The sequence below is a fragment of the Vipera berus genome (assembly GCF_964194415.1).
Source record: "Vipera berus genome assembly, chromosome: 2".
Taxonomy (NCBI): Eukaryota; Metazoa; Chordata; class Lepidosauria; order Squamata; family Viperidae; genus Vipera; species Vipera berus.
The window spans coordinates 62,751,702-62,779,692 of NC_138203.1; the positions used below are offsets into that span (position 1 = coordinate 62,751,702).

The 27,991-nt window shown below is 40.5% G+C and overlaps 1 protein-coding gene across 8 annotated transcripts in view; it reads left to right on the plus strand.

Annotated features, from left to right (window-relative positions):
- Positions 1–4,791: 4,791 nt before the first annotated feature.
- The window catches only part of CDC14B (cell division cycle 14B), a 72,068-nt gene continuing 48,868 nt past the window's right edge, over positions 4,792–27,991 (plus strand). For 5 of the 8 annotated variants that reach the window (XR_014025554.1, XM_081320831.1, XM_081320832.1 and 2 more), the window contains exon 1: positions 4,792–4,991. Coding sequence is in view for 5 of the 8 variants with exons in the window: in XM_081320831.1 (XP_081176957.1) it covers positions 4,814–4,991 (178 nt within the window). In the remaining 3 variants the exon portion in view is untranslated. Of the gene's footprint in view, positions 4,992–26,083; positions 26,266–27,991 lie in introns of those variants that run through there. The other 3 variants (XM_081320834.1, XM_081320836.1, XM_081320837.1) reach the window with 2 other exon arrangements.

The following is a 27,991-nucleotide window of genomic DNA, read 5'->3' on the forward strand; positions in this document are numbered from 1 at the left end:
TGCTTTCTTGAAAGCCAAAGTAGAGTGAATGTTGTTCTGAAGTCTGTAAACTAGAGGCTGACTGAGAAAAAAGTGCTTAGAGAACTAAATTCATGGTAGACTACTGACTGGATAGTCTTTACTTTTAGTCTTGACACCCCGTTAATCTTGAATTAAAAATTACCTGTAAATTTTTCTACAGTATTTTGTTAAGGTGCATGTAACAGAATAATCAGTGTTACACCCAATTTATTTATTTATTTTATTTATTTATTTAATTAAATTTTTATACCGCCCTATTCCCGAAGGACTCAGGGCGGTTCACAGGGCAGCATAAAATATAAAAATAGTATAAATTAAAATAGATTAAATTACATAAGCCCAACAATTAAAACAATATTAAAAGCTAAAACCCCTTTCAGTCCAGGCCTGATAGATCAAAAAACCAGGTTTTCAGATCCCAGCGAAATGAACGCAGATCGGGGGCGGTCTGTGTTTCAGATTTGAGTTTTCACACCTTTGCTCACTTTGATCCCTAGAGTTCAAAAAAGGAAAGATCAATTATATGTTGCAGAGGTGGTAAAATGATAATCATGCAAGTGTTGTTAACATACAGTTAATCAGAAGTCCTCAGCAACAATGCAGGTAGTCCTTGACTTACAACCATTTGTTTATTGACCATTCAAAATTACAAATACATTGGAAAAAGTGACTTATGACCGGTTTTCACGCTTACAACCGTTGCAGCATCCCCATGATCACGTGATCAAAATTTGGGCACTTGGCAACTGGCATGTGTTTATGACAGTTGCACTATCCCATGGTCATGTGATCACCATTTCTAACTTTCCTAACTAGCTTCCAAGAAGCAAAGTCAATGGGGGAACCTAGATTCATTTAATAACGGCCTGATTCACTTAACAACTGCTATGTTTGCTTGACAACTATGGCAAAAAAGGGATTCAGCCATTTCGCACCGGTTTGGTAGAACCTGTAGCTAATTTTTTGTTGACTTCGGTGAACTGGCTGATGCCCTAACCCAGGGGTGTCAAACTCAATTTCATTGAGGGCCGCATCAGCATTGCGGTTGCCCTCAGGGGGCCGGGTGGGTATGGCCTGGGTGGGCGTGGCCTACTGGGTGGGCGTGGCTAGAGTGCATATGGCCTACTGGGTGGGCGTGGCCAGCTGTACATCGTTCGCATCAAGGGTGCCTATGGGGGCCTGGGCAGGAGTGGGAGAGATCTGGGGGTCTCTGGCAGAAGGAGGGTCTCTGGGCCAGGGCCAAGGCAGTGGGGGCCGTTCCCTCACTGTTTCCAGGATGGCTTCGCGGGCCGCATGAAACCACTTCGCGGGCCGAATCCGGCCCCCGGGCCTTGTGTTTGACATGTCTGCCCTAACCCTTTTTCGCAAGGCCCAGAACGGACTGCCGGAAGTGGCGCAGATGCATTTCCAGTGGGCCATTTTGAGCCTGGGGGGCCTCCCCGGCTCAGAACGAACTTCCAGAAGTGGCGTCCATGCAGAGAACCAGTTGTTCAGGTATTTGAATCCCACCACTTGATGTGACTCACTTAACAGCTGCCTTGCTTAACAACTGAAATGTTGGGTTCAATTGCGGTTGTTAGCCGAGGACTGCCTATAATGCTCCTTGGAGCCACAGGAGTTCTAGTTGAGAAATATTGGTTGAAACTATTATGAAGAATTTTAGAGAATAATAGATTCTCCAGCTTTGATATTCTAAAATTATTTATGAAGACGTAAAGAAAAACTGCAAACCTGAAAATGCAAAATGTCTACAGTATTAATATGTGGATTTAGTGTTTTATTTAACCTGACATTGACAACTATATAAAAATCAGTGCAGAATTGGAACATAATCACTGTTAAGACAAAACACATGTATATACATGTGTTCTATAACTAGTAATTTTCATAGCTGCCAACTACTTTAGCCAGATATAAGATTTTATTAAAAGATTATTTCTTACAATATATTCTAATCCTCTCCTCTCCACCCCAAAAAAACCTCCTAGCAACAGACAAATTTTACAGAGGACCTTTAGCTGATTTTTTTAGCAATGTAGTTTATGTAATTTAGTCTTTACCAAGTAGTAAATGTAAGGGACCTGATTAGTTTTATAAACAGTAAAAAAATACTGGATGCCCCAGCAGTAAATCATGGGCTAATTTGATCTATGGTTTACAATACCATTATTCCATTAAAATTGTCATTTGCCTACAGCACCTTCATATATTGCTGCTGCTCGATATAGCTGCCTGCTTGTTTTAGCTGGGCAACTAAAATGGGAATTATACCTTGGGTGACCCTGCTAGGAATACTCTTCACATATACTCATTCCTCCCAGGAACACCTTCCCATCCATGCCCACCACAATGAGGCATCAATGGTATGTCACATAGCAGTTTTCCAGTCAGCACCACCACTGGAACAAATCTTGGGAACCTAAACAACATCCTTCTGCAACTGGTTAGAAAGATCTGGTGACCAAGAGTATAAAAGCAGCTTATAGGATTGAGAGTTTATGGGATCACCTAGATGTAGTCGTTAGACTTGCTGTTGGGAAAAGACAGCTATGGGTAAGGTACAACTGATCCCTGTTGTGACTGACCAGGCATTTGAACACTGATACAAATTTCAGAGGCTTTTTTCCCCCCCAGGTCTTTCATCTCCATTCCCTGTGACTTTTCCTATGTGGATGTACTCTGGAGTTCTGCAGAGTACATCCATATAGAGTATAGACCGAATTATACTGCAAGAAATGTTAATTCTACAATTCAGTATGATTCCTTTTCGGTTTTTAGTTGAACAAATTAAAAAGTTTTCAATGTTTTTCAGACCACAGAATCTAAAAAATCCTGGAACATCAGTTCAGGTGGTAAAGTTTTAATTATAAAAAATTGGCTGTATTAAAGTGACTGTTTTTCCTCTTCTGACAGAACCCTATCAAATTTTCTTGGAATCCTAGGGTATAACAAAATATAGTTTAAAACCCCCTGGGTTAGCCTATTAATAAATTGGGGAAACAAAACCTGTCCTTTGAAGAATCTTGTTTGTAGTGTGGCACTAGAAACTGTTGCTTTTCTAAAAACCTACCATCCTAACTTTCTTTGCCCATGAAAATTTGTAATGGACATAAGGGATTAAAAATGGCCTTTGAAATGTGGGAATGTGAATATCCAGCAGATGGCACACTTCCCCCAAAGGGAAATCACAACAGTAAGTAGCTGTACTGTATGTAAATGTTTCCACACACATTGGAGGAAAACTGAGGAGGAAGAACAGAGTTGGTAACATTTTATAGATGCACTATGCAAAACCTCCATGCAAATTATGAGGCGTGTTCAAAACAGTTTGCCTTATACTTTTCTAATTGCTCTTTCTTCACATCTGTGTAGTCATCAGCAGATCATATAGCTTTAAGCAAGGCAAACTAGAGATATTCAAATTTCCCCTTTAGTCTAATTGGACAGGCAGAATTTTTCAAAAGATGACTGCTGGAATTATTTTCAGTGAGAATTCATAGAGGCTAATGTATTTTGGATTGAACAAACATGCATGTATCTTTACTAGTCAATTTATTATTTTGTTGATTTTTAATAAGTTTTCAGTTGACCACCTGGCTCTTTACCTATCTGGCAATATTTAAAGCAATTTAATAAATGTGAAATCAAGAAATTTACAGTAATGTTTATTTTAACTATTCAGTATAAGCATACCAGAATAAACCAGCTGAAAGTTCCCCTCTTGTGATAGCCATGGAATTCAACAATTTCCTGGAAATCAGTTCCATGCTAATTCCTGCTAATTAACATGCAGAAAATAAACCTAGAATCCTGGTTTTTCTATACAAGTCACTTTTAATATACTGTCTGCTGCCATGTGGAAGAGACTCGTGTCCGGGTGAATTGGTGACTTTGCTGATGTGTAACCCTTGTTTCTGCTGTCCAGGCAGGCACCAAAAATAAAATACTAACTGTGCCTCCTCTGTAGTATGTTTAACTTTTTGCGTGGTACGTTATTACAAAGGCTCGATATATTCTATCATTTTAGAAATGATAGCTTTAAGCAATGGCAACTAGAAGTATTAACATTTTTCCTCTAGTTTTATTTGGTTTTTGAGACATGGGGCCACCCAGGGCTTTTTTTCCTCATAGAACGCTCAGAACGGAGTTCCGGGACCTTTTTTGGATGGAACCTTGTAGGATAGGCAAGGCGGGTTGTATGACACATGTGAGTCCCGGCACCTTTTGCTTATACAAAAAAAGCACTGGAGCCACCGCTCATAACGGAAAATATTACTATGTCAGATGGGGATTGGTGGTGGTGGTGGTGGTGGGGATGCAACGCCTGATAAATTAAGTGGTCCCTTTTGCAATTTCATTTTTTTGGGGGGGTTGGGGGTGGGGAGAGAATAGAGCCACGGTACAGGCACTCTCTTAGGACTAGTTCGCCTTTGTGACGCAGGTGCTCAGGTGTATCCTTATGACATCACTGTCAGAGACTCTGCGATTGTGACCTCACACTGGCCCGGCCCAATGAGGAGCGAGCGTGAGGGGAGGCCGAAGAGGACGAGCTGGTTGAGAGCGGGAGTCGCGGCGGCGGCGGCAAGTGGCAGGTTGGGAGCAGCTGGGGGGGCGGCGCTTCAGAGAGCGCCGGCAGTTGCCTTCCCTCCTCTTCCTCCTCCTCCTCCTGCTCCTCCTCCTCCTCCTGCTCTTGCTCCCGTTGGGCTGCTTATACCCCTACTGGGGGCGAGGCGGCGGGGATGAGCCCGGGTGCCCTGCAGCCGCCGCCGTCTCCTCTGCTACCACCGCCGCCATGAAGCGGAAGACCTCGGGGGTGGGGGGCCGAAGACACTCGGCCCCGGCTACTCTGCCGGCCACGGCACCGCCGGCATTCAAGAAAACTCGGAGCACCGCCACCCTGCCGATCTTGGGCGAAGCAGAGGAGCAGTCCCCCCGGGCCCCCAGGCGCGAGATCTGCCTACAGATCGCAGGTGAGGAGCGGCAGGAGAAAGGGGCGCTGCGGGGATCGGGGCGACTGAACCCCCAACTAGCGGGGCGTGTCTGCGGGCGGATGACTCCTCGGTCTCGTAAGTGTAGAATTCGGGGGGCCCTTCCGAGTCTGATTCTAATAAACAACTCCCGTTGAGTTAGTTTCCAGAAGTGCTCGGTTGCTCTGATGTGGGGGCTTGGATGGTGGCAGGTTGTTTGCAGAGCTTGTGGGGTCGGTGGCGACCCATAAACAGGCACGAGTGTTTGGATCCGTTTCTCGTTTGGAGATGCCTCCCGGTCTTTTGGGGTTTAAAACCGGAGGAAAATCTCAGTGAGTGTATTTTTGAGAAAAGGTTTCTAAGCTCGGTGTCTGTCTCTCTGGGGAAAAAAAATGCTGTAATTGTCTGAGGAAAACATAATTTTACCCTAATACTTAGATCGTCTCTTATCCAAATTGCAGGTCAAACCTTGGAAAATAACTTAGTGCCTCAGGCATGAAGATGCAGTTTGAAAAAGACAGCATTTCTTTCACTTTTTAGTGTGCTAGCTTCTGCAGGATTGGTATACAAGTATAGAGGGAAACAATACTTTTTTATTTTTTGCTTAATGGATCTATTTTCCTGGCTCCTGTTTTGCAAAAATCTTTTATGATTCAGTACTGTTTTGGCATTAAAAATAATGGATAAAAAGGACATCTAGATTGTTTTGCCAATGGATCCATTGTTGTGTTGTTATTGTTGAGCTGTGTTAAAAATATGATGGAAAGCATTGTACCACTGCTTGGAGTTTTAGTTCTGTACCTTTTCAAATATTATTAGACATCACATATCAGCATGGATGATGTAAATAGGCAACTTTAGTGGCTTCCTTTTCCTCTTTCTCTTCTTTGCATTTTAAATTTAATACTTATTTTGTAGCCTGTATATTATCAGATATTTTGTGTCTTACATAAAATTAATGTATAACCTATGAAATGCAATGCATCACACTGCAAATATTAATTTTTATTATTAATATTAAATATCAAAGAAAAAAATGCAACTGAAAAATATTTTCAAGTTAAATTTGTAAAAGATGGGGACTGTCCTGTGCCTATCTTTTTCCTTAAGTATTTGCACGTTGTTTTGTTATCTCTATTGAGACAAGTAAAGGGATGCTCAAAGGCAATTTCCTGAAAACTGTTATGTTGATTAGTGATGATTTCAGAACATTCATTTAGCCTGAGGAGATCTCCAGAGATTTGGGGGGGGGGGGTTGAGAGAGGGAACAATCCCACCTGGGATGTCAAAAGTAGTTTCCTGTAGTTATGACTTATCTCTATAAAAGCTAAATAAAAATAATAATAATGGTGTAAGGCCAGATACTGTTTGTGAAAGATGTGAGGTGACTAGACACAGTAATGATTTCCAATCTAATTATTCACTGCCATGGAGTGGGACAAAAATTTGAATGAAAACAGTTTTGATTATTCAGATCATTTAAATTAAAACCTATAGTGGGTGTCTGCTGTCTATGTGTTACAGTTGTGACAACGGAAGTTTATGTTGGGGATCTCTATCTCTTTTTTATTTGCTTCTTATCCAAGGGCCCCATTCACTACTGGCATGATCCCTCTTGTCCAGGAAGGTGAACCAAAAGGGAAAGTACGCCTCAGAGTGAAAAATTTTAAGCATTGTAGGCCTATACTCTTAAATGAAGTTAGCTCATCTCACAAAAAGGGCTTTTTGTTATCTGAAGTTCCTCTTTCAGCAGTAGACCCTTTCTCAAGCCATTCTAAAAGACAGAAATTCTCCAGAAGGGTTAAATGGACTTAAAAAGCTGCTGAAAAAATAATGAAAGGAGACAACTATGTTTAGTAACTGGTTTCTGTATGATTCTCTGGGTTCAACTCCAGGGAAATGGTGACCATTGTGGCCAGATCCCTACAGGATAATTATTGCCCTTTAACTGAAAAACTGATTTTGGTTTCAGCTTTCAAGTTCTTTCTAATATGTTTACCCAAAAGAAAGAGAAGCCTGAAATTTATATAACCCCACTTCCTAAGGAAATCATCTGCCTGTTTTATTGTCATTCTGTCACCAAAATGAAGTTCTGAGTAAATTATTTTTATATGTCTAGAGCCAATTTGCAATTGTTTTTTCTTAAAATATAAATTCTTTGTTGCAAAGTTTTGTAAACTACATTTCTGGAGAGTTTGAATTATGCGTAAACTCTATAACTTGATACACTTTCAATTAGGATCACTATTTGTTAGAAAATTCACAAAATTGTCTTGACATAAATTATTTGATTCACTTTTCTTGGTAATTTCTTTAAATCAGCAGTTCAAATTGCCTTTATTTAATCCAACCAGGGCACAACAATAAACTCAGTATTGCTCTGAATCTTGACTTAAAAAGCATTATGTGGAGAGAAAAGTAGTCCAGACTAGATTATTACAATTGAACAGGAAAAAAAATAATCAGAAAAGATTATTTTTGTTTTCTTATGGGGTTTTATGACATTTACCTTTGCCCCCTTGAAATCAATCTTTAACTGTTAATCTTTAACTGTTAGTAAAATAAAAAGGAATTATAACTGGCAGTAATATAAAAGGAAATATATATCATGAATACTGTATGCAAATTCAACTGCTATATTCCAGCTAATAAAATAAGGCAACTAGCAAAACCCTAACTTTATTTTAGTCTTGTTTTTCTTTTCCATGTACTCTGGAAAAGAATACATAGCCTCTGTGTATTGTAATTCTGGTCCACATATCAGCTTCATGTGTTGGTTGTTAATGGGGTTGTTTTTTCATAGTCAGTATCCTCATAGTGTAATAATAATAATAAGTTGGAAGGGACCTTGGAGGTCATCTAGTCCAACCTCCTGCTCAGGCAGGAAACCCTATACCATTTCATACAAATGGCTGTCCAGTCTCTTCTTAAAAACTTCCACTGTTGGAGCATTCACCACTTCTGGAGGCAGGTTGTTCCACTGGTTAATTGTTCTAACTGTCAGGAAGTTTCTCCTTAGTTCTAGGTTGCTTCTCTCCTTGACTAGTTTCCATCCGTTGCTTCTTGTCCTGCCTTCAGGTGCTTTGGAGAATAGCTTGACTCCCTCTTCTTTGTGGCAGCCCCTGAGATATTGGAACACTGCTATCATGGCACTGTAGCATGCCATCATAATTTTACTATAATTGAAAAATATATGCACCATATTATTTACTATGAATTAAGTAAAACAAGACTTGTATTCACAGGCAAATCAAATCTATTTTAAAACCTGTTTAGTTCCAAGCATTTACAGTGGAAAATAAAACAGTTGTGCCCCGGAATTTATTGAGCAAAAGCTGCATTTGGCTGGCATCACACATTAGTGTTAGTGGTGAGGTTCTTTCATCATTTAACCCCAAATCAAAGTACAATTATGGCTTGGTTCAATGTGTGAAGCAGCCGTTTCATCCCAGAACACACTAATTTTATATCATTAAGTATTTCTCAAGTATCTCAAGGACCTTTACAAGCTCTTAATTTTTAAAAAGACATATTTGACTGTTGCTTCTTCTGCTATATTATGGTAAAAAAAACCCATCTGTTCAGATTTAAAACGTTTAGTGACATGGAGGTTCACCATAGATATTTATACTAAAAGATTTACAATTGCTTAGTTAATATAAGGAATAATTTTTAGAGAGAAATACTGTATTTTCAGAATGTAATCTTTTTGTCAAGAAGAAGGTATCTATTCATATAAATGGCATAGTAGTCACTACCTCTGTAAAGATACAGTACTAGACGGAAGAGAATTGTAATGCATGTGTATGTGTGTTGAAATGTATTTAGCAAATCTGTCCTATAGAAGATTAAATAATACAATCTGAAGGACTGCTTTGACAGAACAACTCTTCAGTCTGGATTAGTCTGGAGTTACTCTGAAGTTTCAATGCAGGAACACAATATTCTAGTAGTGCAGTATTATATCAGTCATGGTGCCACAGAAATATTCACCATCAACAGCTGCTCACAAGTTAAACTATTTTTAGAAAGACTGTGATAAATACAAATTGGCCAATCATCAAAATCATATTTACTTGTAAAATATACACTCCATGAACCTAAATTCATTAATCTTTGCTTTGAGAAACTATTTATCAAATTATTGTTTTAAGTCATTGAGAGTTGAGCAGCATACAAGTTTAATAAATTATTATCACTATTATATATACAACAATGTGAAATCACAGTAGCTAATTCTTCAGCTGGTGTTGAGCTTCATACACATCAAATCTTTTCAAAAACCTAGGATGTTGCAATGTATCCAAGCACTGTGGACTTTTGTAATTGACAGATGGAAATTTTGTCACTGTACAGATATTCTAAGTGTACTCCAAGATTTTTTGATATAACACCACTAGTGCCAAAAAACACTAGGACCAACACAGTTCATTTATGCCATAATCTTTTCACTTCGATTTTCAGATCTTGATACTTTATGATCTTCTCCCATTATTTGTCTTCTATTTTACTGTCCCCTGGTATTGCCACATCAAATTATCCACACTTTCTTCTTTTTATTATTATTATATGGACAGAGGAGCTGGAAGTCTGAATCAGAAGCTTTGTGGTTTACTTATGCAGATTTGTAAAGCGGGAGACACAGAAAGCAGGAAAAATGCAAAACAGAAGTTATCTAAAGAGGCATAGAGGTAATGTTAATTACAATGCAATATTAATTACAGTGCAATGGATTTGAGAAACGTATAACTTCCATAGCCTTGTATTATATCAGGGCTTTTCAACCTTTTCACCCATTGTACCACTTTTAGGATATGGCAACATCCGAGTACCACCAGTCGCCTAGCAAGGTGTCAAAAACTTGATGACCAAAAAAAAAAGGGAAAAAAGTGATGAAGTACAGGTAGTCCTCGACTTTCAACAGTTCACTTAGTGACTGTTCGAAGTTACAATGCCACTGAAAAAAGTGTCCCCCAAGCCACAGCCGAGCAAGACACCTGCCTGCCTACCTGCCCAGCGGCACTCTTCCTCCTATCCGAGGTTTTCATTATGAGCATTTCTGTTGAGGATTGGCAGCGGGGGTGCGGTGGGGGGGAGTTTGGTTTTTATTCCCCCCCCCATCTTCTGGGTGGTTGCAGCAGGTTTTGCTCACTTCACATGACCCTGGGACACTGTGACCATCATAAATATGAATCAGTTGCCAAGCATCTGAATATAAATCACAAGACCCTGGGGATGCTGCAACATTCCAGCTGATCAGCGCTTCTTCTGGGCTCAGCAGACACGCTGGGATCAGCGCCGAGCTCCAGCTGGAGCCTGGCGCTGATCCTGGCGCTTCCACTGAACCCTGACAGCCCCAAAGAAGTGCTGAACCTGGTGCTTTCGCTGAGCCCTGACAGCCCTGCAGCTCCAGCCGTCTCTCACTCAGGCTTGTGCAGTGCTGCCACCAGTTCAGCTCATTCCCCTCCCCTGCTACCACTTTTCTAGGATGGTTACGTACCATCTCCCAGGTGCCAATGTACCACAGGTGGTACCCATACCACTGGTTGAAAAGCCCTGTATTATATAACCCTATTCTCAACCTTGAGAAATAATAGTACCATAAGACATTGACATAGACTATTTTTTATTTTATTTTATTTTAACAGTTATTTAAAAATGCAACCAGGTAGAAAAGAAATAAATAAAACAATAGATTTACAGGCTCTATAAAATTGACAAGAATTTTCAAAGTAGCATTAGATTAATACTACGTGTAAAGATAAAATATCAGTTTTAACTATTACTGAAATTAAATCAATGATTATTAACTAGCAAAGGTATAATAAGAACCATCAATCAGAATAAAAGAAATTGTTATTATAATCAAGTCCTATCCTTACTAAAATAAATATTTTAACCACCTACATTGAAAAAAAACACTTTGAATTCAGTATAATACCATGTGTAGAATAAATAGTGTCTAGATTAAATTCCATATCTTGTGTTTTTTAACCACAAAGTCATTGTTTACATTGATGCATACTCCCATACCTTACTCTGCCATTCTTCTAAAGAAACAATTATGCATAATTTCTAGTAAAAAAAAAGTTTCCTGACAGCTGTTATCATATAGAGCAGGGGTGTCAAACTCAATTTCATTGAGGGCCGCATCAGCATTGTGGTTGCCCTCTGGGGGCCGGGTGGGTATGGCCAGGGTGGGTGTGGCCTACTGGGTGGGCATGGCTAGAGTGCGTATGGCCTACTGGGTGGGCGTGGCCAACTCTACATCGTTCGCATCAAGGGTGCCTATGGGGGCCTGGGCAGGAATGGGACAGATCTGAGGGTCTCTGGCAGAAGGAGGGTCTCTGGGCCAGGGCCAAGGCAGTGGGGGCCGTTCCCTCCCTGTTTCCAGGATGGCTTCGCGGGCCACATGAAACCACTTTGCGGGCCGGATCCGGCCCCCGGGCCTTGTGTTTGACATGTCTGATATAGAGCGCTAATATATGTATACTCTGTATACTTAGTAGGAACAGGGCTTTTTTTCTCATAGAACGCTCAGAACGGAGTTCCGGCACCTTTTTTGGATCGAACCTTGTAGGGTAGGCAAGGCGGGTTGTATGACATGTGTGAGTTCCGGCACCTTTTTCTTTTACAAAAAAAGCACTGAGTAGGAATATAAGGCTAAGTAATATTTAGTAGGAAAACAGCTATCAAGAAGAAAACTCAGTATTTCATTCTATGGTAAATCACCTTCTAGAATTATTGAGCTTGAAGACGTTGCCATTATGTGCAGTATTGTTAATAAGTATAATGTATTTGGACAGTAAGCAGTGGAGCTGTATATTAACGGGGGGAAATCTTGGGCTAGTTTTCTCTAATGTCATATTCACAGTAAATTTGATATTTATCTTCCATTGGTATTCCCGTTATTGTATATCAGTTGTCATGTAAGTAAGCCTCAGCATATGTTCTGAATTTTGTTGATAAGTTTTCCAAATTCAATCAGTCCACCTTGATTTTTTGCAATTCCTTTTGAACTATGCTATCCACTGAAGATGCCGGAACCAATAAAGTGTTTTTGCATATACCAAAGAGAAAGTTACACAAGATTTCATTTGGGGTTTATCCAAAATTTAATAATTATGTCTGAATTATCAGATTATTTTTTAATACATTCATTTTCATGAAAAATGATCATAGATGTTTTCAAACCATAGCATCTTTGTTCCATTTGGTTATAGAGAATACTCTGTGTGGCTAAGCAAATCACAGCTATTTATAAAAGGGATGTGATGGAGTGCGCATCTGGAGGAAAAAGTGGGGGAGAATATTGGTAACATTTTTGAACAAGCTGGCCTGGCCTGATGGGAGGGGGTTGGGTTTTTATTACTTTTAAATGCGTTTTAATCTATCTAAGAGTTCTGGGCACTTGTTTAATCTTTTTTAATTTTTGTATTCTGTCTTTTTAACATGTATTGCCCTGTTCACCGCCCTGAGTCCTTCGGGAGAAGGGCGGTATACAAATAAATAAATAAAATAATAAACATACACCTTTCCCAGAGAGGGCCTGGATTAAGAGAGTGTGCAATCCCAAACTGGTGGGAGGAGAGAGGGATTCAGGATGGCGACACTTTATAATCCCTCTGATTATATCTAGTAGGTTAGAAGATTTAAGTAGCTAGCTTTAGTTTGTCAAGCTTCTGACTCTTAAGGGTAAATAAATAAATGAGTGAACTCGATTGGACTTTGCAGAGTTATCTCTGAGCTTGGGCCTTACAGGGATCCAGATATTTTACAGAATGTATGGTGGTGAAGTATTTCCAGAGAAGAAATGGTGAACTGGAGATAGCTCTACTCAAAGCAGAGCTGACAACTGGCAGAATGAAGAGCTAGTGAGTAAGCCAGCTCTTCCTTATTCCTCCCCAGACAAGGGAAATTGCCCATAAGTGCTACAGACAGTTGCTTCTCATAAGGACATTGCAAGACAGTGGCATCCTCTGGGTTTAGAGGTCAGGGAAATGAGGGAAAGCCATCTTCGCTCAAACCACGGTTTGCATGCTTCTTTAATATTTTCAGAAATATTAATTTTCATAAATTGCTTGCTATCTGCTATTAGTAACCTTTGAATAAAACAGGTTTTATAGCACTGAGTTTCCTCCAATCTTAAAGAAAAAAGTTTAAGAACTTTATTTTTTTAATAAAAAGCAAAAGGGTGATCAGAACATTGATTTGAAAAGTTATAATGGACTAAGGGTCCAGATATATAAGTTTAATAAAATAAATAAAAATAAATAAGATGGATTTGAAATAAATTATAAGAATCCTTCCTGTGGGAAAATGTTTTCATTCTGAATTCTTAAAAAAATGATAAGATGGGACTTTGAAGGTTGGGCACCTGCGGGAATCAGAAGGAATGAAAGGTTACAATTAACACTTAAATATGACTTACAAATACAGAATGGTGCAAAAATATTGAAGGATAATTGGGAACAATGGATCCAGTCAGTTTTAAGAGACTGTACTTAAAATATGTTATGGAAGAGGAACAGTTTGCTCTGTCAGAGAGACTGAGCTGAGGGAGGATTTGGAAATGATAAGCTATAAGAATGATAGGAAAAAGATACTATACTGGATATACAAATGAAAGTAGCTGATATCTTAAAGGTTGGCATCACAATTATAGATCAAAATTTAGTAAAACAAATTAGAGACTTAAATTGTGCACATATAAAGAGGATATATAATGCTTTAATTGAATTGGATTCGGAAACGGAATTAGTTAAAGATTGTATGATAAAGTGGGCACAAAATATTCAGGAACCAATTTCGTTGGACACTTGGGAGATAATTTGGGTCAGAAATGTTAAATTTACTCAGGCTCAAAATTTAAGAGATTTTTTTTATAAAATGTTTTATAGATGGCATCTGGATCCCAAGAAGTTGTCTAACATGTATCCTAATTTACAGTCTAAATGTTGGAGATGTGGTAGTTTAGAAGCCACCTATTTTCATATGTGGTGGACTTGTAGAAATATAAAAGCTTTTTGGATTAAAATTTGGTGGAACATTCAAAAGATTTTTAAGAGAAAGATAAAGTTTTCTCCGCAATTGTTTTTATTGGGTATTGTTGTAGATTGTGATGTTAAAGAAACCAATTTCATGTTGAATATGATAACAGCAGCACGGTTACTGGTGGGACAATATTGGAAGAAGGATAGTTTGCCTACTATAGAAGAATGGGTGTTTAAAGTTTCGAATCTTGCAGAAATGTCTAAGATTTCTGCTTACTTGAAAGATCATTCACAGGAAAGATATATTTCAGTTTGGAGGAGATGGATAGATTATATTCAGAATAAATATGGGACTAAAAAGTTCCATTTAGCTTATGAGTAGATTTTAGAGGGATATTGTTATTGGTACTTTGTATGTAGTTATGTTAAAGGGGAGTTAAAGCACATTATGAATTTGGTTAATTGTATATTATGCATAATTTTTATTTAGAATATGATTATTATAACTATAATCCTGTATTTAGCTCTGGGAAGTGGGGGAGGGGAAGTGGGCGGGTTTGGGGTGGGGGGGATTTGGGGATATATTGTAAAATCTTGTTTTTGTAAAACTCTTTAATAATAAAAAAAAGAGTTGGAGTGAGCCAGACTGACAAAAAAGGGGAGGGGGTATGTGTGTGTTTTCCCTGCGAATTGTACAAATTCTACAGTAAATAAAATCCACAACCTGTCCTATACATGTGCATGCAACTACAGTCAAACACAGAGAATGTAAACAAATGGTAATGATTAACAGAGATATTGGTTTGGATCACTAGCTAAAACCACAGATGGAAAATGGTAAATAAAAAAAGAATTAGACAAAAAAAAGAAATAAGAAAGTAGCTGATATCTTAATTCGTTGGAAGTGGAACGGATTTAGGATAGCTATTCCCTAGAATATCCCAAGGTCTATCCATTAGGTTAGTATAGTATATAGGCTTAGTCTGATAAGATTCTGACAAGATTAAACAAAGAACTGAACTTTGGCTGGATTCTGTTACATCATTTTTGAGCTAAACTTGACAGATATACAAAAATAAAAAGAATGATATGTGTAATTTACAAAAGACAACCTGTTGAAATGTTGAATAATTTTGTGAGAACGGACAAGGAAAAAGTGAAAAGAAATTAAGTTCCAGGACATTATTTGAAGGGACTAAAGATCGAGATTGTTAAATGTAAAAGGAGTAGAAAGTTGGTTTATTTGATCAAGGTTAAAATAAATATGTTGTTATCTCTGGTAACCCTTAACCCTTTTTGTCTATCAAGACTGAAATGTTGAGGTAATAAGGATTTGTTTGTAGATAAAAGATAGGTTATGAGAAGAAGAGATCATTTGTTGTATTTTAAGAGAAGGTGATAAGTTACTAAAATTGTTTATACTTAGATGAAAAGGGAGGTCATTGCCTTATGTATTTTTTATTTCTTACTATATTCTTTTTCTTTTCTATTTTTTCTTTTCTGCACCTTCTATTTTTCCTTTTTATTGTTTTTACTTTGTTTTAGTTTCTGTCAGCGCAATTGTAATTTTTCATATTACTATTTAAAACAAAGTATATGATGGTATGTAACAGGTAAAGAGAATGACATGCATTCAGTCATATGCAGCCTCCAAAAAGTTCAGCTGTCTCCTATCCGCTTCAAAACCTGTTACAAATTATAATTTTTAATACGATATTAGGAAAAAAGGGTTAATAATAGACAAATAATCATTTTCCTGTTTTTAAAACTTAGCATGGATGTTTTAATATTGCTATGTTAATGTAAGATTTCCAGAGTCACTTAGCTTACAGCAGGATGTAACTTTAAATAATAAGTATTAACTAAGATATATACTTCAAATTATTATTGGCCTTGCACCCCCTATTTTTTTTTTAAGAATTTCAAGTCTTTCCCCATGAACAGTTTGCTGCTGCTGTTGTTGTTGTTGTTGTTTAGATTTTATGCTGTCCTTTACATACCTAATAATGCTGCCTTCTATTTGCTCCACAACAGCAATCCTGTGGAGTGGGTTGGACTGAGAAAATGACTAACATTAAGTCACCCAGCTGGTTTTCATGCCTAGAACTCACAATCACCTGGTTTCTAGCCCAGAACCTTAACCATTACACCGTATGGGCCCCAGGTTCATGATCTATTTCAGATTAAGCAACCAAGATCACTACAGTATAAGTAGATGATGTAGATAAAACGGGCTGGAGTCAGTTTCTGGAACAAAGTAAGGTACTCAGAATGAGGGGAATTATAGATTTGTACTGTTTTTTAGTTGGCCTGTTACATTAGAGAACTACATTTTTAGAACTTAGAACAAAAGATACCCTTTATCTGACAATCCAAATGGAGTAGGCCTATTATGCTGTACCAGAGCACTGGTGCCATTTGTCCCAATCTGAAATATTTTACAAGTCTGCATTGAAATAAATGGAAGTATTTTTACTGAATTCTATAGAACTGGATTTCAGGAACCTACCAGAAACCAGGGCAAGAGAAGAGTGGGAGAGTGAATTTTAGGTGACGAGGCCTTTTTCAGCATCTTAAAAGTAGAAAGCATGTGCATTGGACTAGTAATGCCAGTTTAATAACAAAAGAAAACAGCTGAATTAAATTTGGTAAAATTGCAAGTGAGCTGCAAAAGCTTGTGATTCTTAAAATCATAGAATCAGAAGGGACCCTGTCCAAAGCAGGAGTCTTTATATCATGTGGGACAAATAGCTATCCAGTCTTTTTGAAAACCTGTAACAATTGAATTAAAATTCTATTGATTTTAATTGTTCTTACTGTCAAGAAATTTCTCCTTATTTCCAGGTTGAATCTCCCTCTGATGAGTTTCCACCTATTGCTTCTTATTCTGTCCTCAGGTGCTATGGAGAATAAATCTTCCCTCTTCCATATGACAGCCATTGAAGTATTGAAAGACTGCTATCATGTCTCCCCTGAGCCTTTTCATCATTAGGTTTAACATGCTTAGTTCCCTTAGCTGTTCTTTGTGTGATTTAGCCTCCAGACCTTTTATCATCTTTGTTGCTGTTCTCTGCACTCTTTCTAGGACTTCAGATTCTTTTTGGATCATTCTGATGAGTGCAGTATTTTTTTAAACATCTAATTGCAATATTGGCCCTCAGGAAAACAAACAAGCAATCCCATGGATTGTTAATGCAGAAATAAGACCCATAAACTCTGTTTGCTTACTCTTAAGTGTACACAATATTGAGTCTAAGTTATGTTCTAAATGCTCATTTCCCATTATTTAATACAAAGTGTTCCATTACTCAAGAAAATTGCTCTACATTGTCTGTTTTGATTATTGCAAAGCTTTTTCATGAAACATTAAACACTGTCTAACTGCAGTTATTACTCTGCAAATATTGATAATTGATTTATAAAGGTGCAGCACTCTATTTTTGTGTATTGAATTTAAAGAAGTTAATTTATAATTTGAATGATCGATTTTAGTAAAGAAGTAAGTATATACAAAGAAATAAAATATACCTTATGGGTAGGATTTCATCATTGTTTTAATTACAGATAATCCTCACTTAGCAACCAGCACAATTGGGATCAGGGACTCTGTTGCTAAACACTATGATTGCTAAGCAAAGTATCATATATCCATGATGGATTTACAATATTTCCCATTTGGTTATTAAGCAAGTCACCATGGGCTATTAATGAGGCATCATGTGACCACAACTTGTGATTTTAAAAGCCTGCTGGTTGCCAAGCACCTGAATGTAGATCACATGACCATGGGGATGGTTATAAATGCAAGGACATAACTAATAGTCATAGATGCGAGGACTGGTCATAAAGTTAAAGTGCAGTTGTAACTTCAAATAGTCCCTAAACAAAGTGGTCAATAAGCTTTCAGAGGTCCATTTGTATTTGACATATGTACTATAGTCATAGCCATTAAAGCATTAAAACCACTGATTTATAGCATTAACACAGTTCAAATACTATAACAGAGTTTAATTGATTTTTCCTTTGCATAATACATGTATCTAGTCATTGTACTTTGTAAACCAAGACTTAGCATTAAGTGTGTATCAGAGCCATGATGGCACAGAGGTTAGAATGCAGTATTGCAGGCTAATTCTGCTGACTGCCAGAGTTCCAAGTCCCAAGGTTGATTCAGCCTTCCATCCTTCTAAGGGATGGGGGCGATATGCTGATTCTGTAGATCGCTTCTGTAGACAGTGGTGGGATTCAAATATGTGAACAACCAGTTGTCTATGTGGATGCTGCTTCCAGAAGTCCGTTCTGGGCCTGGGCAACAAACAATTAGCTACTGGTTCTACCGAACTGGTGCGAACCGGCTGAATCCCACCACTGCTTAGAGAGGGCTGTAAAGCACTGTGAAACGGTACATAAGTCTAAGTGCTATTGCTATTTAGTCAATAAGTCAGAGTTAAACAATACTGTATGTATCTTGACTGTGGACTGTGACATGTAATTTAGAACAATTATGTATAAACTTTATTGAAGCTGTGAAACAGGAATAGTGACGTTAGCGTTTAAGAAATAGTTGAAAATATGGAAGAGACTAGGATGGTACCTTGCTTTAAGATGAAGCACCCTATGCTACGGTACCTCCAACCTAGGCAGTGAAGAACAAGGACATATCAATGCTTGTTACAGATTATTTCATTCCACTGACCAGCCCTCTGGGGCAAAATTTCCAGATTCACAACATATACCTTTGACTGTATGAGCTTAATCTTTCAGAAGTCTTTCAGGAATCGTTGTATTTTAATACTTTGCCTTTTAAGAAAGCCAGGTATTCCCCTCAAGTTATGCAGTATTATCTCAGTCTGCAGTAGTAGCTTGGACTTTTCTTTTCCTAAAAGAAAGGAGAGCAGAGATAGTAATCACTTTTCATGCTATTCTGTATTGGCCGTCATCCTTGTGAAATTCAAAAGCTTTTCATTTAGAAGTGACAAAGCTCCTCCCAACTTTTCATGTAACTGTCAAAGGACAACGATTACTAAGAGTGGCTTTGCACAGACAGGTAACAGTCACCTAAGGCTTACACAGCTACCAACTTCTTCTTTCCTTGGATTAGTTGGCACTTTGGTGAACCAATGTGCCTCACTGTGCCTTCTTCCAGCATGTGCCTCTTGCTGTAGCTGGATGCAAATAGCACTACTAGGAGCACTGGGAGGAGCAAGATTTTACTACTGAGAAGAGCAAGATTTGATCTTGTTCAAGAAATGTCATATCTGAGACATGTATAACTTGGAAGTTTCCTGGAGCTCAACTGCAATGTTATGGTGTACTTTAAAAGATAACAAAATTACTGGTGTTTCATAGTAAGGGGCATATTAAGAGATTAAAAAAATAATCTGAGTCTTTTTTAAAAAAAACACCCTAAAACTCTTCCACGCTCTACACTTATCTTAAGTATGCTGCAACTAACTTATTACCAAACTGCACGGGTTGGCAACCCACGGCTCTGGAGCCGCATGCGGCTCTTTCAGCTGTCTCCTGAGGTTCCCAGTCCTCCGCCATGTGCAGTCCAAAAAAAAGTGGGACTAAAAAAGTTCAACCAATCAATTCAAACTTCTCATGGAAAAATGCAGCCACGCGAGTTGTGATGGGAGTCTCCCGATACTCCTGTGTAACGCCTCTTCGCGAGCTGCATTGGCTTCCATTTGCCCTCCGTGTGAGTCAAGGTGCTGATGATGACCTATAAAGCCCTAAATGGCATGGGTCCGGATTATCTCAGGGAGCACCTGCTGCCAGCATCAACTTCCCATCGTCCTGTGCGCTCCCACAGGGAGGGCCTGCTCAGGGTCCCGCCGGTCAGGGAATGCCGGCGGACGATCCCCAGGGGGAGGGAATTCTCTGTGGGTGCGCCTGCCCTATGGAATCAATTGCCGGTGGAACTCCGGATCACCCCCGACCTTCGTTCGTTTCACCGGGACCTAAAAACCTGGCTTTTTGAGTTAGCTGGCCTGGACTGATGGATTTTAAGGTTTTTAAATTATAATTTTAAATTTTGGGGCTATTGATTTAATTTTATTTTAATTTTATATTGTATTGTTTTAATTTTGCCCTGTAAACCGCCCTGAGTCCTTCGGGAAAAGGGCGGTATATAAATTGAGTTAAATAAAATAAAAATAAATAAATAAATAAAATAAAAAAACTTGTGAAGTTTGAATTGATTGGTTGAAGTTCTTTGGTTTGTGGGACTGCCTACAAACCTCTTCTTCTTTGGACTGCACATGGTGGCAGTGGAGGAAGAGATGGGAGGACTGCTGCAAAGGTGAGTGGGTCGGTCAGATGGGGCATGCAGGTGTGGTGGTGTTGTTGCTGAGCACCATATGGAGTCTCGGGTGCTGCCAGACCCCCTCCTTCTTTTCCCTCTTCTCTCTCTCTCTCTCTCTCTCTCTCTCTCTCTCTCTCTCTCTGTGTGTGTGTGTGTGTGTGTGTGTGTGTCCCGAACCCGCGGGGAACGGCTGGTAGGGAGGCAGCAGTCCGGCCTTTTTCCCCCCTTCGTTTGTGTGTGTGTCGGACCCGTGGGGAACAGCTGGTAGGGAGGCGGGAGGTGGGCATTTTTACCCTCTCATTTGTATGTGGGTATGTCAGACCCGCGGGGAATGGCAGGTAGGGAGGCGGCAGTCCAGCATTCCCCCCCGTTTGTGTGTGTGTGTTGGACCCACGGGGAATGGCTGGTAGGGAGGCGGCAGTCCGGCGTTTCCCCACCCATGTGTGTGTGTCGGACCTGCAGGGAATGGCTGGTAGGGAGGTGGCAGTCCGGCATTCTCCCCCATCCTGTGTGTGTATCGGGCCCACGGGGCTCGACACACAGAGAGACGCAAACACCAGACTGCTGCCACCTCTACCAGTCATTCCCCGCGGGTCCGACACACACACACACAGGAGGGAGGTAAACAACAGCGGACCGCCGCCTCCCTAGAACACCTCCCCTCTGGGACGTGCCGCCAGGAAGCCAGGCTTCCCGATGAGCGGACCATGGCCCAACGGCCGAGGCGGGGCCAGCTCTGGGATGCTGCCAGAATTTTGTTTACTTTGCCCTTGGCAGTCAGACATAATAGCCTGCAAGCACAGTGCTACCAGTTCTACCTGCCGCCTCCTCACGAAGTAAACTGGACAGGGAGGCGAGAAGCACCCACCTACTGCCACCAAGGGAGGCCACACCTATTGGCTCCTCCTGCAGCGGACGCTGGGCTAGGCAAGCCGGGAGGGACAGAAGCGGGGGCAGGGAAAGTTTCTGGCTGTGCCATGCAGTTCCCACTCGGCCCTGGAGTTTGTGCGGGACTGGTGGAGCCGGGAGCCAAGGCACGAGAGATAGGTAAGCTGATGCCGGCTGGGCAAGTGCGGCGCACAGTCCAGGATGAAGGGCTCTTCTTGCGTGAACGCCTTTCCTTGGCTGAGCTTCACAGGCTGAAGCCTCTCCTCAGAGTCCTCACCCTCCCAGCCCAGAAGGCAGAGTGTCAAGTCCGGTCTCCCGTCAAGTCCCAGGTTGAATCAGCTTCCCCCAGCTTACACCTGCCTGAAGGGGCAGGGAGGGATGTCTTGCCCGACAGTTAGACTGCGCGCAGCTTTCCATGGAAAGGCCAGCCCTGGAGCTGGCGGGCTTCACCTTCCTAGCATGGAAAGTAGCCGGCGTAGGGCAAAGTGGGGGGGGGGGTGTTTGGAAGCATTGAAGCGCCAGAACCTAGGCGTGAAGCTTGTTTTTACGGTGTGGCGGGGAGCTGTTCGTTGGAAAAGTTGGAAGGGGAGGGGATGATTAAGAAAAGCGAGGGCTTGCCGTCTTTGGTGCTGTGGCGGCAGGAGCAGCAACAGGAAGGCAGCAGTGGCTGCTGTTGGGGCGGCCTAGTGCCGTCGCTGTGCCTGGCAGGCAGTACTTGGCAAGCAGGCATGGGTGATGCGCCAGCAGCTCCCGCCCCTCCAAGTACCAGGCGGTGCTGCCCGGACACACCGCTGTTCCTGCTGCCACAGCTGCCAAAGACGGCAAGCGCGGCTGCTCCCACACCGGGCCTGGAGCACCTGCAGCATCTCTCAACGAGGGCACTAGGCCGCCCCAACTGTAGCCGCCACCGCCACCTTCCTGTTGTCACTGCCCGGCAGGCAGGCGGTTCTGCCCAGACACACCGCTGCTCCTTCCGCCAAAGATGGCAAGCGTGGCGGTTCCCAATCTTTGCTTCTTTCACTCTTCAATTAAGTCCCCTGTTCTGCGCATGTGCGAGCGCGCACGCATGTGCAAGCACTTTTTATGTCTCCCATTTTTTTGCTTTTGTGAAAGAACCGTTTCCGAGTGGCTCTTTGACCCATTCAGGTTGCTGACCCGCCATACCGGAAGAGAGCCTCAGGCATAAAAAAATAAATCTACAGTATTTTTGTGTATTTAAAGACTATTCTGTTAGATTATTAAAATAATGGAAAATACATGATAAACCTATGCAGAGTTTTAAAAGCATCATTTTAAAGAGTTTTATTTTGTGAAAGTGGGGCCACATCCAGTTTTCTTTTCCCACTTCCCAATAGGTAGTCCTCAACTTACAACAATTAGTTTGGTGATTGTTCAAGGTTAGAACAGCACTGAAAAATATGACTCATGACCTTTTCACAGTTACGACCTTTGCAGCATTCCCATGATCATGTAATCAAAATTCAGATGCTTGGTAACTGGTTCATATTTATGACCATTGCTGTGTCCTGGGATCATGTGATCACCTTTTGCAAACTTCTCATAAGCAATGGGGAAGCCAGATTTACTTAACAATCAAGTTACTAATTTATCAACTGCAGTGATTCATTTACAACTGTGGCAAGAAAGGTTGCAAAATGGGTCAAAAGTCACATAACAAATTTCTCACTTAACAAATTTTGGGCTCAGTTCTGGTTGTAAGTCAAGGACTACCTGTATTACACAAAATGAATGAAAACTTTTCAGCAAAAATTCAGATGACCACCAGATGGCAACAGATTTTTAAAAAGCTAACACCATGCTGCCATCTACTGGTCATCGTAATATTTGCAGGTCAGATCTCTTCAATATTTCTAGTTCATTGAAACTGGTTTTTCAACAATGAGCTACAGTGTAACCAAAGTACTTTATATTATCCAATTTTATTTTCTGAATGATCAGTCAATTGATAATTATCACTGTAAATAACATTTACATTTTCCTCTGAATATTCTGGGGTAAGATTTATGTACACTGTATCTGAAATACAGAACGCATTAGGTGGACTCCATTTTATAAAAGTTAATGTTGTAATCAATATGTTAATCTTTAATTGAAATAAAAGGGAATTTTGAATGCTTCATTTGTCTTTAAGATCACCATTTTCCCATATCAATCTTGGTGATCATCAGTACATTTCTCTGTATGTCCCCCATCTATCTGAATTATTGAATTAAATATTAACAGAAAAACAGAGTTGGAAGGGACCTTGGAGATCTTCTAGTCCAACTCCCAGCTCAAACAAAAAACCTGTAACATTTCAGACAAATGGTTGTCCAATCTCTTCTTAAAACCTCCAGTGTTGGAGCACCCACAACTTCTGGAGGCAAGTCAATCCACTTATTAATTGTTCTGTCAGGAAATTTCTCCTTAGTTCTAGATTGGTTTTCTGCTTGATTATTTTTCATCCATTGCTTCTTGTTCTGCTTTTAGGTGCTTTGGAGAATAGGTTGACCTCTTCTTAGTGACAGCCCCTTAGGTATTGGAATGTAGCTATCATATCACCCCTAGTCCTTCTTTTCATTAAACTAGAAATACCCAATTCTGTTCTTCATATGTTTTAGCTTCTGGTCCCCTAGTTAATTTTTGTTGTTCTTCTCTGCACTCTTTCTAGAGTCTCAACATCTTTTTTATATGGTAGCAACCAGAACAGGATGCATTATTACAAGTGTGGTATTACCAGGGCATTATAAAGTGGTACTAACACTTCAGGTGATCTTGATTCTACACCTCTGTTAATGCAGCCTAGGATTGCATTGGCTTTTTTGGCTGGCTCATATCTAAGTGACTGTCCGCTAGGACTCCGAGATCCCTCTCACAGTTACTACTATTGAGCCAGGTACCATCTATATCTGTGCATTTTCTTGTCTAAATGTAGAACTTATTTTTTCTCACCATTGAATTTCATTTTGTTAGATAGATGTTCAAGTCTGTTGAAACCCTTCTGTATCTTGACTTTATCTTGTGGGATGTTGGCTATTCCTGCCAGCTTGGTGTCATCTACAAGTTTGATGTTTGCTTCATCATTGATGAAGATATTGAAGAGTACTGGGCCTAAGACAGAGCCTTAGAGTACCCCAGTGCATAGATCCCTCCAAAGATAATATAAAATTATTTAATAATATTAAAAATGAAGTTATGACCATAAAGCATAATTTTATGAAAAAATTGATTATTCTTGTATTATACTTTCCATTCAGTAGTAGAAATTCTTCTGTGTGCAACTTCCTTTCACATTTAGAGTTCATGGAGACACCTAGATCTGGATGAGAGTTTAATAATATATTGATACTGGTATCAATATATGGTACTCATATACTGTATACAGTACACAGATCCCTGTGTACTGGTATCTGTGAGCATTGTTGCAACTGGAAAATAAAGCATTTCATTTATTCCATGGGTATACCTGACATGTTACTGCAACACATCTGTGAATTAAGCTGTGATACGAATTGTACAACCATGACATTTGCACTGCAGTGCCAAATAATTATTTTGTACTGTGGTCTTAATATGAACAGTTTAAAGCCCTTCATGGTGTAATTACAATATCTTTAGCTGTAAGATTAGGATTATTGACCTTATTCTGCAGATAGGGTTTGAGCCTGCCCATTGTTGGTTTACTAACAGTTCTTGCTCAGCTGTAATCTTAAATGCAAACAATAATTACTTGTTTGATTTTTGTAGAGTTGTAAACAAACAAATTGCCCCATTTGTCTTCCCCCTATAAAGGCCTCTGAAAAATAAGAACTTTTTAAAAAATAGAATATCTAGCACTTTTTTATGTAAGCAGGGCTTGTTCAGCGTTTGAAATCAACTGACTTAACAACAACAAAAATGCAGAAAGTGCGTGGGCAGGCACCACTTGGACCCAGCGGGAGTTAAGATGTGCCCTGCGATCATTTTTCAAGCTTCTTTACAATTTGGCCTGGCTCCACACGAGATGGTGGTGGCGGCGGCGGCGACAGGGTTAGCGTAGTGTTGCTAAGCGTGTTTGCGGTGGAGCGGGTGTAGTTTTTTTTCTGCCAGAATGGCAACGAGCAAGACACAAAGCGGCCAGGAAAAAAAAAACGGAGGCCAGGCAGTGACCAAAATCTTCCATTCCTCCCACGAGCAGCTAGGCTAGGCCAGGGGTCGGCAACCTCGGCTCTTTTATGACTCGTGGACTTCAACTCCCAGAATTCCTGAGCCAGCTATGCTGGCTCAGGAATTCTGGGAGTTGAAGTCCACGAGTCATAAAAGAGCCGAGGTTGCCGACCCCTGGGCTAGGCCGAGGTTTGGGGGAGGCTCCTAGACTGGGCAAAAGGCCAGTGCGAAGGTGGCAGTGGCCAGTGGCTGGCAAGGAAGGGGAGGGGGGCTCTGCCTTCCTTCGCCAGCCAATGGCCGCTGCTCGGTTAGAAGGTTCCTTGGCTGAAGGAAGGGGACGCGTATTAACGATTGTCGGGGAAGTGCAGTCAGCGCCTTCGGCAGACGCGGCGGAGCTGGAGCCGCGTTCAGAAAAGCGGGTTGGGACGCTCGGGGGGCGCTCTTTGAGGCCCCTTGGCAGGCAATTTGGAAATTGCTCCTTGGGCCGAAGGAAAAAGAGAGAGACGGGAGGGGGGAGAGCAGCTCAAGAAAACGCGCGGGAAGGACTGGCGGCCCTCTCGAGGCTGCCTGTTGAAGGAGATAGCTGCAGTAAACCCAGAGGGGGAAACCGGTTTAGGGGAAGAGGAGAGTGGCGCCTTTTTCGGAGCGCCCCCTCGCCCCGGCGTTCGAGTTGGCCCGGGGAAACGCTGCTTCTCCCCCTTGGAAGCAAGAGAAGGGAGGTTTCGGTTAATACCGCCGGGAGGGAGGGAGGGAGGGAGGGAGGCTGAGGAGTTTCTGACCGCGGCTGCAAAAGTCATCAGCGACCTCCTCTAGCAGCCATTTCCAGCAGCTCCGTTGCCGCTGCTCTCCCCCCCCCCCCCGGTCCCTGGTTCCTCGGTTAAATGTTGCTAAACAGGGATGACCGCCGCCAAGCGCTTGCCCTTCTGCGCGGAACTAGTTCAAGGTAAGCAAACAGCGGAGCGTTAAAGGAAAATGCGGTGTGGAGAATGGTTGCCCCTGTGTGGCACGTTTAAAATGCCGAAAACTTGCAGAAGTTTTCCGCAAGTGGGGAGAGAGGCCGACTAGCTCTTTCGGTGTGGGTTTGTTCAAGCTCGCTCTTGATATAGTACAGGGGTCTTCAAACTTGGCCCTTTTATGACTTGTGGACTTCAACTCCCAGAATTCCTCAGCCAGCTTTGCTGGCTGAGGAATTCTGGGAGTTGAAGTCCACAAGTCATAAAAGGGCCAAGTTTGAAGACCCCTGATATAGTACATGATAAGCGCTTCAAAACGAAACAGAAGTGCCGCAGGTATGTTGCACGACAAAGAACTTTTCTGCCAATCTGTCTTTATCGGAGCTTAATTTCGTAAACCGTTTAAATCTTTGGAATAAGTGGAATGGTTTTGGGGATGTCACTGGCCTCCTTGCCCTCCCACGTACAAACGTTTTGTGCCATTTTTATTAAAATGTGAGCAACATTTTTGAATGCATTGGGATTGCCGCATGTCGTGGTAAGATATGTAAGCTGAAGTGTTTTTTCAATAAATATTTATTATAGTCTTGTGATTGTACTGTTGTAGCATAAGCTACAATGGAAATAATTTCATTGCGAAACAATAGGACATCTCAAGTATTACTGGGCTACAATGCTACTTGTTAGACTAGTTTTAAAAATGTAACAAATCACAAAGCAGTCTGTTGAACTTTTTAAATTCAGAATAAATAATTTAGCATTGTTCACAGTTTTGGGTTTTGTGTAATTTATAAAAATTTCTTTGCTTTTAAGAGAGAGTTTTTTAAAAATATCTCTTGTCTTTATGTTCTTTCCCCAGTTAGATTTCAGAGCTTTTCCAACCAATTAGAGATGAATTATGTCTTAGCCACTATTTTTTAATCTAGATTTCCTGCCAGACTTTCCTCTGTTTAAGAAATCCTAATAACTGTCACTGATAGTAATAATTTAAGATCTCTTAGTCATGGGAAGAATAAAATTGCAAGGCTATGCCCCTTCTGCAACTCTGCTTAGAGACCATGTTAACTTAGTTACATTGTATTTAGGGTGTATGAGTAAGTAACATGAATATATGTATATATCTGCAAGAGACAGTCTATACATGTAGTAGCTACCAACAGTGGACTTCTGTCATTTTTTGAAGCACTAAAAGTTTCCAACATGGAAATCGCCAAGATTGGAAAATAATGTGTTGAGACTAATTGATTTAGCTCACCTTTATTATTTTTATAAATAACCAAGGCAGCAGACATATATAATAACATAATAACACTTGTTCCTCCTATTTTCCCCACAACAACCCTGTGAAATACTGTAGGTTGGACTGAGAGAGTGACTGGCCCAAGCTCACCCAGCTGGCTTTCATGCCTAAGGCAGGACTAGAACTATATCAGTAGTATAATTAACAAAAAAGTGCTTTGTTGATGAAAGAAACTTACAAACAAAAGTTTGTAACCTGGTGACTTAACCATTGACCTAACTTATTGCATAACTCTATTTCTAACATGTTAGGAAGTGATGCCAGTAATTTCAACAATAATCCATAAATACAGCTGAATTGTTTTTATTTTTGCTGATAGATAGATAGATAGATAGATAGATAGATAGATAGATAGATAGATAGATAGATAGATCTATCAACCCATTTTCTACAATTGTCTTTGTGTTCATTATAAA